Here is a 10,399-nt window from a genome sequence, read left to right as displayed (position 1 = left end):
TATATAAATAATTAAATAAATAAATAAATAAAGATATATCCACCTTCGCAGCACAGATCATATCGCGCATCTTCGTGTTTGCAGTCCGCGTAAGGAAACATTCTGCATCAATACAGAGCCCGAAAGTAACTTTAAGATCTGCGTTGTAACCACGTCTATTACTAACAGTAGTCACCGTGTGCTGTGTTACGCTTTATTTGCTCTACTAGGAGTCCTGTTGCGTATTATGTATCAGTAGGCTCAGCCAGTAATAGTAGTGTTGTAGTCGCCTGCGTGACTGCGATACCGCCGACAAGCGCAAAATATGTTTAAGTAATCGTTAGCTCAAACTGATGTACAGATCAGGACGTTGCCGCTGTCTCTTGAGATTAGCTATTGGCATTTCCTCCGAAACCCTTCCATGAGAGCTGTTTTGATATCCTTTATTATAGGCCGGATATGGATGTCTATTTTTGTTTGAAAGTTTCACCATGCTTAAAAGTTCACAGCCCTCTCTGTTCCCCGTGCAACGCATCTTAATAAAGGCACCGGAAGCCAACCTTGTAACTGGGCCTTGCTTTTTCCTATCTCTTCACCTCCCCTGTTTGAGTTTAAAGCGACCGCCGCTGACAGGCAGACTGACAGTAGTCTCCTAAAGTACGCATAGCGGAGGTTCTTATCCACGACATGTTCCCAAGAACAGCCACTTTCGTTTTCATTCAGCTCCTGCTGACCTTGGCTGAGGAACGGTATTACCCAGAACTGCGAAGCGATCTTCAAGACTTCCAGGACCACAGCAGGGTGAGGAGGTGTCTTATCCTTTTTAGAATCTCTTTCGCTCTCGTCATTTGAAGGAAAAAACGTGACGAAGCATTTTAAAACCTAACCTTAATATATTCAATTGAAGAATGGCATCAAAGTCCCGCAGTGCGACCGCATCTTAAAAGCGTGTCAAGATTGGATAACAAAAGTTTGGTTCATGGTAATAACGTCCCGAAAAAACCCAGTCCATGAAACACTCTGTACTAGAGGGCTGTGGATAAAATCGGCCACATGAGGGTTTTTAACGTGCGGCGAAATCCCACAATACGCGGTTGCCTTGCGTATAGTCTTTATAGAAATGTAAAAGCCGGGGCGAGATTGAAACCGTGTCTGCGAATTGAGCAACTCGAGAGCAACCTAACCCTTGAGCCAACCTGTCGCTGTGCAACTAATGTTCAGTTGAATTTATTCACCATCCCTAGAAGGCAACCATCGAAGAAGACGCCCCTATGGGCGACAGGCAAACGGGGCCGCCGGGCTCAGCTCCGCCTAAGACGCGATAGCGCCCCTTTTTATTACTTAAATTTTCTTACATATTTTTTCTTCTGGCGAAAGGGAAGGCGCAGTAACTGTCTCGCTTCTCGATGGATGCCTGCACTTGCATAACGTCATCGGTTCGAATGCCTGTAGCGAACTATGTTTCAGTTTTGCTATCAGAAGGATAATGAACGGGAAGCGGATTGATACGGCAACACACTGAACGGTGCAGAAAGGTGGTTTTGTCACAAATTTGGTAAGAACGAAAGTGTGTATTTTTCAGGCGCGTTTTCTCACTTGTTCTTTTTGGGCATTTATTTCAATCCTGGGGAACTGCGATGGTGAAGGCTTTTCGGCCGAAAGAGTCCAATACACTGCCGCTTATTAAGAGCCTGCGCCTGCTCGGGCTTTTGAATCAATATACCCTCAGAGAGTACCCGTGGTATGTAGATAATCCCAAAATATGCAATGTGACAAATATTTTGAATAAATATACTGGCCACATTGCATATACGTTGTTGTTCCGCAACCATCAGAAGAAGGAAATAAGAAAAAAAAAGCAAGGGCTGAAATTGTTACGACAAATACTGCATGTAGTTTTAAAGATAAATAAGAAAGCAAAAATTACTTGTACCCACCTGCTAAGCTTACCACCCGATTGAATCAGTGCAGCGATAAGCTCGCGTGTGCTGACGTATTTTCCTTTTCTTCTTTTTCCTGATGTAATAGAGCTGTTTAATAGACAGCCTGCTCACGTTCTCGAGACTGCCGGCAAGACAGGATTTCAGACACGTCTCGACGAATACTTTAATTAATGCCAACTTGTTGTTGCCTGTTCATCGCTTCCAATTACTTTGTATGTGCATTTTCGCTTTCCATGATTTTATACCCGCATAGCCGCTCTTTTGATATGGTGTTCATATAATTTCTACACAATATGCTTGTTACATTATTCTGCAATATTCCAAATCTTTAGCATGTGTTATTGCTTTTGTACGTATTGATCATTCTCTTTCTGCCATTACCATTAGTAAGGCTTAAGAGTGTAAATAAATAAATTAAGATACGTTATCATTCACTGTGATTCATTAATTCCTTTGGGATCCCACTCAAATAAAAGCCAGTGGACATAATAAACATCACAGTTCCAAAGTTTTAACCGGGCATGGAAAGAGAAGGTCCAATTTGTCTGAAATCTGTGTAATGTCAGCAAGGCACGATTTCCTCCAGCTACTCAAATTTACGCTCCCAGGGGAAGATGAGCCCGAACGTACCCCACGCGTCTAAGTCCTGAGATATCTTCCCGCGAAGACGACTGTTCGTGTGGTAATTGGAATCGTCAATATGCGCAACCAAACCCCCTTCACTTGGTTACCGCACTGTATGTCTGCTACCTTTTTAAATATTTGGTGACAGGTATGTAATTTTGAGACGTGTATTTGTAAATTTATAAAATGTGCTTGAAGAATCCGTGACGATTGACATATGCCTTGCCGTGGGGGTGCAGTGGTTAAAAAAGAAAGTTTTAGCCGCTGCCGGCACTTTCATTCTTTTTATCCTCTTCAGTACATTCCTGCCAGGGCCTCCCCTGTATATGGGCCTATAGATGGGCTCCGGAAGAACAACGACGCACAAATCTTTGTACAATTTTTCTTTTTCACAGTTGATAAATATTCTTTTGAAAATCTTGCAGAAAGAAAGCGCACACTTTCAACAACTTCTCTAAAGTAACCAAAAATACCTCCCGTGTAACATTCGGTTGGCACAAAAAAATCTGGCAGTGCACGTGCAAGCCTATTTTGGCAGACAGTGAACAAAAATGGATCATGAACGTCACGCAGGAACAGAAATCTGCTGACAATCTGCCGCAAAAAAAAGATGCCCTAAACAACGCCGCCATCCTTGGCACTTCTAAATAAATTCGTGCGGCTGCATCTTTCGCATTTTAAAGCCCACATGAAAACCGCCAATGTGCTATGCAGCTTCTGCGCACTTAATCTTGCACAGTGTAAAACTTGCATCGCATACCACAATCTAGAAATAAAGGAGAGGTTGCACATTGTGGCTCTTGCAAAAATTTGATAAACCAGTTCCTTTCCACTTATCTGCCCTCTCACGCATGTCATCTGTGCATGCTCTTCAATATGTCTCGCTATCACGATAGCATTATAGTGGCACGACAAGGTACTTTGGCGGAGTGGTCACTCAGGGCACGCTTGCAAAATTATCAGGAGCAGTTTGCCATCTACCATGCCAGAGTCCCAGGGACTTGGACCAGTTTACCCTACTGCCTGTAACTTCGCTAAAGGTTTTTACAGAATCAACAACTCCGGTTATACCCTCCTGGTTAACAGTTGCTTATTGTAACTTTGCCAGTAAAAGTGTTTTTGCAAGAAAAAGGGTTATTTCTTCCGTGGGGTGCACATTGCTTAATTTGTAAACAGCCAGAAACGATAGATCATGTATTTCTTCACTGTTGGGAAGGGGTTTATTTTTGAGACGTACTTCCAAGAACCATAACGAAAGATTTACCTATTAATCCTCACGGAATGCAGTACTTATCCACGCAAAATGAGGAGAGGGTTCCATATGATTTAATCATGCTAATAGGCCTCCACATTATATGGCGTTCACGCATGGCAGGATATCATCGTGATCCTGATGCGCGTCCTGCACGAATTTTTTTTCCACGAGGCTGTCCATTGGTCTACCGAGATTGTGAAGTTTGACGATGATAATCCTGGGTGGCTGCCAAAGGTAGAACCTTTGATGGATCTAAAGGAATTTTAGAACGACGAAGCCAGCCCCTGGCAGGCTTATTATATCAATGTCCTGTGTGTGTTTGTGTTGTCTTGCAAAATTCAGGCATTAAAAAAAAAGTGGTGGTGCAGTGGTAGGGCGCTCGGCTACTGTTCCCAAGGACGCGGGATGGAATCCCGGCTGCGGTGGCCGTTTCTCCATGGAGGTGGAAAACAAGGCGCCCGCGTGCTGTGTGGTGTCAGTGCGCGTTAAAGAAACTCAATTGGTCTAAAGTTTTGGAGCCCTCCACTACGGCGTCTCTCATAGCCTGAGTCGCTTTGGGTTGTTAAACTCCATAATCCGAACCAAACCCAAAACGTTTGTTTTACATATTGTAACTCTGAATTCTAGCATATATTTTTCATGATATACACGTAATCCGGCCTCGAATGAGGCTCATGAAGTTGGAGATAAAAAATGCGCAAATGAAAGGCGACAATCAGCAGCATACGGGATACTATGAAAGCACACGTTCTAAGTAAATATGTGAACTGCAAGTCAAAGCACTTGGCCATTCTATAAAATACAGAACACAAATACGGACGTGAAATAAAAGCCATTTTCATTAGTAGATAGTGAATACCTCAACAATGTTGAAGAATACGCGGAATGGGCAGGGATAAAATGCTCGCCAAGCAAATCCGAACTACTGGTATTGAGGGGGCGAACAAAACACGTTATCAACGCAGAAGACATTATGGTAGAATTAAATGGCACATCGATAACCAGAGTGTGCAATATCAGTCTCCTTGGACTGATACTTCAAGACGATAAAAAAAACACGAAAACAATGAATAGATTTACGTCAACAATTCACATGATAGCCAGGTTGATACGGTGACTAGCCAACAGACGACGGGAGTCAAAGGGAAATATTTGTGCCGAATTATTCAGGCTTTTGGGATTGGCAGAATAGTGTATACCATTCCATACCTTAAGCTAGGGCTGGCAGATAGAACAAAATAGAAGGATAAGGCAGGCTTATAAAGTAGCACTGGGGCTACCCCACTGCACACCTACGGAAAGACTTGTTGAACTGGGGGTCTAAAATAGCACCACGGAACTATGTGAGGCACATATAATCTCACAGATAGGCAGGCTCGCTACCATTTAGTGTAAAGCCTATTAGTCAGTGTGCATATGCATTGAATTTTCTTTATTGAATGTGACCACTGCATGTAGGACTGATTTCAAAATTTCCTTCACCACTCGTGTGCTATCGCTGGTATGGGTTTCATAGACACTGTCAAACTGAATAGGCAGCATTTAGCAGGGAAACACTCCAGTTGAACCTGGAAATAAATTTACTGACTATATTGACTATTGACATCCAAGGGATGCAACATCCTGTAAACTAGGAGTAAGAGATAGGATCCCAGAAAGAAATGCGCAAGTAAAATTGCAGACCGAAGTGGGGAACGCACTCTTTTTAAACCGCTACCGAGAAAATATGCACCCTGCTTTTCATGAAGGCAGGAGAAGAGCAAGAGCAAAGGCCCTTGAGTCCAAATTAGAAGGCTCTGAACACACTGTTTATGTAGACCTGGCGGAAGACGAAGGAGGCAACTCTTGCTGTCGTGGGCGTAAACGACTCAGGTAAAACATAATTGGCAGGTTAGATAAAAGCAAACAAATCAGGGATGGCAGAGGAGGCGGCTATCGCCATGGCGATGGTCAGCACAAAAGCTCTCACCATAATTGGCGACTTCAGAGCCGCTATAAACAATTTGCAAGGGGCATGATCTCTAAGGAGACAGAGCGAATTCTATAACATCATGAATGGAACCAAAAAGAGGTGGAAATAATACGGGTGCAGCACACTCGGCAAACAGGGGAAACGAATTGGCTCACAGTATAGCTCGAGGTTGAGAAGTGAGCTAGGTTGATTACCCCCATTTCTCGAGAGATGCAATCATATTATTTCATGACGGCTGAAATCACTTTAGGCTAGAAAGGCGGATATACCAGACAGGAAACTTGACAAAAGGTAGGAAGCAACCTGGCATCGGCTGCAGACGCGAGCCTTCTTTAGACCGTGAAGATTAGCACCCAACGCAATAGAACTCAAATTTTAAAATGCGGCGAGATAGCTGGGTACGATCACATTAATGGAGCTGCAAAAAAGCGCCGCCACCGACGGACTTACCACCTGTCTTTTCTCTAGAGCGGTGGGAGGCTATACTGGCCAGCGCAGACCCGTTAACGCAAATTTGGGCCACTCAGTGGGTTCATATGGTCGCTGAGAGCCACGTACTCGATCTACGTCTAGTGCCCACATATCATTCAATGCTGATAATAAATATTTTCCAATTCAGATCTATTTGAGCAAATCAGTCCGAAGATTGAAACGTGACGTGTTTAGTTCGCCATCTGCAGATTTTAAATATTTGTTAAGTGTTTTAGATCGCGGAGCGTTAATAAGCCTGCGCAAAACAAGGGGTTGTCTTCGTCTGGGAAGCGCGATCATCATTGGCGGGGGTTTGAATTCTCTTGTGCTTCCGAATAAAAAAGTCCGACAGGGAGGAAGGGGCAGAATGGGGAAGAAAGATGCAGTTCAAGGAGTGAAAGAATGTTTCCTTCGGTGTGAATTTCTGAACATGGAACTGGCGATCCCGAGGCCTGAAAAAGAAAATAAGCGGCAGCAGCAGGAGAAACTACACTAAGGGGTGGATGATGAGTCAGCGCCTAAAGCAGGTTCGACGTTGACACGCCTTTCTTGAAAGGGCACATTCCAAAGGGCCGAGGTCAGCCATGTTGTATGTGGGCATTGTGCCAACGTAGGGCCATGGTCTATTTTTCAGTTTGGAAAACAATGCACGTTGTCCTCAATTTAAGTTTAATCCTTTTCGCTACCCTCCACGTTTCAACCTCATAGGTGAGTTACCTGCACGATACAGCTATTACAGCGATAAAGTTTGCCGGCGTGACTGCAGCGCGCGCTCTTTCCTTAGCGGTGAAATTCTACAGCGCTGACCGGGAGCCACGTCGCCGCGGCGACTTGGCTGATTGTTCTACCTTGGCTGTGCGCGCTTTCTCCGCGCGCTGCTCGTGCCCGATGCGCTCGTGTCCTATGCACCGCGGCGGGTGCAGGCAGACGCCCAACGGTGGTGATGGTGAAAAATGTTATGGAACATTGGGAACTTTAAAATGGTCACATCTAAATGAAGGTTCGGCTCTTGGCTATGTGATGTAGCCGGAAACTGGTGTTTCCAAGGGATTCCCAAAGCCCAGTCCCCCAGTCGTTTTTGAACGGCAGGATCACAGCTAGGCACCGCAGTGTCACATTGCTCGAGGTCGGAGAGTTGCCAAGTGACTAAAGAGCGTAATTCCGAGCATTGAAATATAATGAGAATAAAATCATCTTTAGGTGCCCCACATAGTGTGCACTGTGGGAGAACAGTCATGAACTAAAGCTAAGAAAGCAGGGAATGTACGAGACGGAAGCTGGCGCCATATCTGCTATATTTAATTGACATATTTGTGATGAGGCGGGTAGATGGTTCGCTGATCGCGAAAATAGAGGGAGATTTCGTGGTACGAGGCCATGTGCTCGCGAGCATCTCCACGGGCGCTGGAAATCCTTGCGCCGCTGGAGAGTGGACTGCTTCGTTATCTGGGTGACCCGCGGGAGCGGGGACCCACATTCAATGAATGAGGTTGTCGGGTGTAAGGAGGGAGGCGAGGAACCCGAATGCTGGGCCAGAGATCCTACAGCCGTAGAAGTTCTGGACGGCGGATTTTCAGTCGCTAAATGTAGGGGTGCACGGGTAGTAGATATGGCGAGGGCAACTGTCGTCTCTCCGCCTACTGGGAAGGGGACGCAAAAGTCTTGCCGGCCGCGACCAGCTGCAGGGAGTTGGAGACAACGCTGAGCGAGAATGTTGGGAAAGATGGGTATGAGACAGCGTCTACATAGACGGTCTCTAGTTGCAAGCCGTAGTGCTTGTGAAGAGCTTCCGCGCGTGCATTTCTGCAAGCGACATGGTGTTCTAAGTGCATATTCTTAGGTAGGGGATGCGCCGTAGGGACGCGACATATAGCAAGAGGAAATGTATGTTATGTAGCGCAGTGATCGGCAGGTGGGAGAGGAATTCGAGAAAGGATGTTGCGGCCTGTTGGGCAGAGGATAGTCGCTCCAACTGAGCTGAGCGGTGGGGTTCCATGAGCTCCGCTAGGGAGTTATGGCAGTCCATGGGAAGAAGACGTTCATTGGAGGTGCAACGTGGTAAGTTGAGGATGGCCCTATATGCCTGTCGAAAAGGGCGTTGGCTTTACCTTCCTCCGCCAGAGGCAGGGGAAGGAGTATACGACACGGCTCAGGAAAAAGGCCTTTACTAGGCGATGGCAGCACCGCGTGCAGATTATGCTCAACTGTAGACAGTTTTGTGATGTCTGACCGGCATCGCGGCTGCCTAAAAACGGGGATGCGTCTTGCTTGTTGTTCTTGCTTCCCTCTGATGACACAGTCGCCTACCGGATTATGTGTTATATACGGAAACTCCAGGTAGGAAGGGGGCAGGAATTCAATATGCAAGTTAAATATCCATGCAGTCGGTCAGGACAACAGTAGCTTGGAAGTAACAGGAATACATCGCCTGCGTCAGGAGAGAGCACGTCGATGGTCCTTCATTGTGCAATTTGCACTTACTCGGCCTCTGAACACCGGCAGCAAATTGCAAGGTGAAGATGGCCGACCCCACTCCAAATAAAATGTTCAGTCGCACAAACGGGGTTGCAGTGCGGCTGTGCAAATTACGAACTGCGCACTTTGCAGACTCCGGCGTGATCCTGTAAAAGCAGTGCCTCATGGAAGCATACCAAAGAGGCGTCATGGTAATAGTTGCTGAGGCTACCCATATTTGGTTAATTGTAGTGGGCTGGCAAAACCGCATTGTGGGGCTCCAGATCAGTCTTAGAGCACTCCGTATGTTAAATATGCTAACTACGACCATATACTAATGAAGTATAAAGGCAAGTAGCCTGTAGTAGGTTGTTAAAATATAATAATGTCGCTTTCTAAACGGTTCATTTGTAATTACTTGACATGTACTTTTCACTTTCTACGTTGGATTTGTTTCCTCCGAATATCGCTTTTGTGCCCCCGCAACACATACTCAGAGCTTCGGCACGCCCTTTGTGATGTACCCGATAGGCCCGTTCCCCCTCGAACCCCGATAAGCATATATTGTGAGGCTGCCAACAGGAACACTGCATCCCAGTGGGTCCGGGTTTTGCAATAAGGTTCTCGCCGTTAAAAAGTATTTTGTACGAGACACGTAAGGCTGCTTAAGTGAAAGTTGCGCGGCTAAAATATTTCCGAATGGGCTTTCCGACATATATTACAGTTCAATCTAGTGGTATTCTATTCGGTATGCGTGCTTGCATGTTGCACGTATACCGTCATGCTTCAAGCGGCGTTTTTGAGCTGCAGTCGCCGAAACCGTGGTTTTAAATAAGTACTTTCTTCTGGGCGAGTTGGTTCATATTAGCAAAAGGTAAACGACTGCGCTCTGTCTTGTTGTCACGTCTCTTTCTTCATCTACTTTTTCCGCAAGTCGTTTACCTTTTGCTAACGTGGTTTTATAGCATACCGTTAAAGGTACGTAAGTATACATGTCTGTTCGAATCTCTATCGCCTTCAATTTGACTAGCAGACACGTGCTAAATGGAAAGCGAGATTGTAAGGCATCACGCGCAATGCCATCAGAAGAACGGTTGGGTCACAGCTTTGCTAACTCTGGCGCCGCATGTAGGTTCCTAGTGTTGCGCCATGTGAGCAAATAGTGCGCCAGCGGCAGTGGTGTATGCCTTCGTTCCACTCGTCGCTAGACAATCACCTTTGCCACACCATTTTTCCGGGTACCGTCCAGAGGGGACGACATACAGATTTCCGTGTATTGTGTCTAGTGAGACTTTCGCCTTAAAATGCATTTTTGAACTAATACCCGCACAAGTCTATTCTAAAGCATGAATACTGCAAACAAGGATTCGACAAAGCAATGCTTCCCCATGTGCCTCTGAGGAACATGTATGCGGATCGAGGTGAGACAAAAGGTGGGCCGCATCACACATGTTCTAACACTCGGCTGCCAAATAACTCCCGTTTTGTAAAACATGAATAGTCTCCTCTAAACATATTTGTGCGCAGCTCATTTTGTTTCATAGTAAACCTCAAGACAGCCGCTGATAACGTGGCCACTTTTCCATGGACCTGAGAGAGCTTGCAGACTAGCATGAAAAAACTAGATACACCCAGAAATTGTTCTTTAAGAGGGTTAACTGCTGAGCTAGTTGGTTTCTAGACATATTAAATAATTTTGCG

At 45.5% G+C, this 10,399-nt stretch overlaps 1 protein-coding gene across 1 annotated transcript in view; it reads left to right on the top strand.

Annotated features, from left to right (window-relative positions):
* Positions 1-595: 595 nt before the first annotated feature.
* Positions 596-10,399, top strand: part of LOC146194398 (uncharacterized) — a 35,120-nt gene continuing 25,316 nt past the window's right edge. Inside the window, exon 1 of the mRNA XM_084596547.1 lies at positions 596-780. Within this exon, the coding sequence (XP_084452673.1) occupies positions 667-780 (114 nt within the window). The 5' untranslated portion in view covers positions 596-666. The remainder of the gene's footprint in view (positions 781-10,399) is intronic.

Source organism: Amblyomma maculatum, chromosome 3, assembly GCF_055883805.1.
Source record: "Amblyomma maculatum isolate TAMU_Amacu chromosome 3, ASM5588380v1, whole genome shotgun sequence".
Taxonomy (NCBI): Eukaryota; Metazoa; Arthropoda; class Arachnida; order Ixodida; family Ixodidae; genus Amblyomma; species Amblyomma maculatum.
This window is presented reverse-complemented; position numbering and strand designations above follow the sequence as displayed.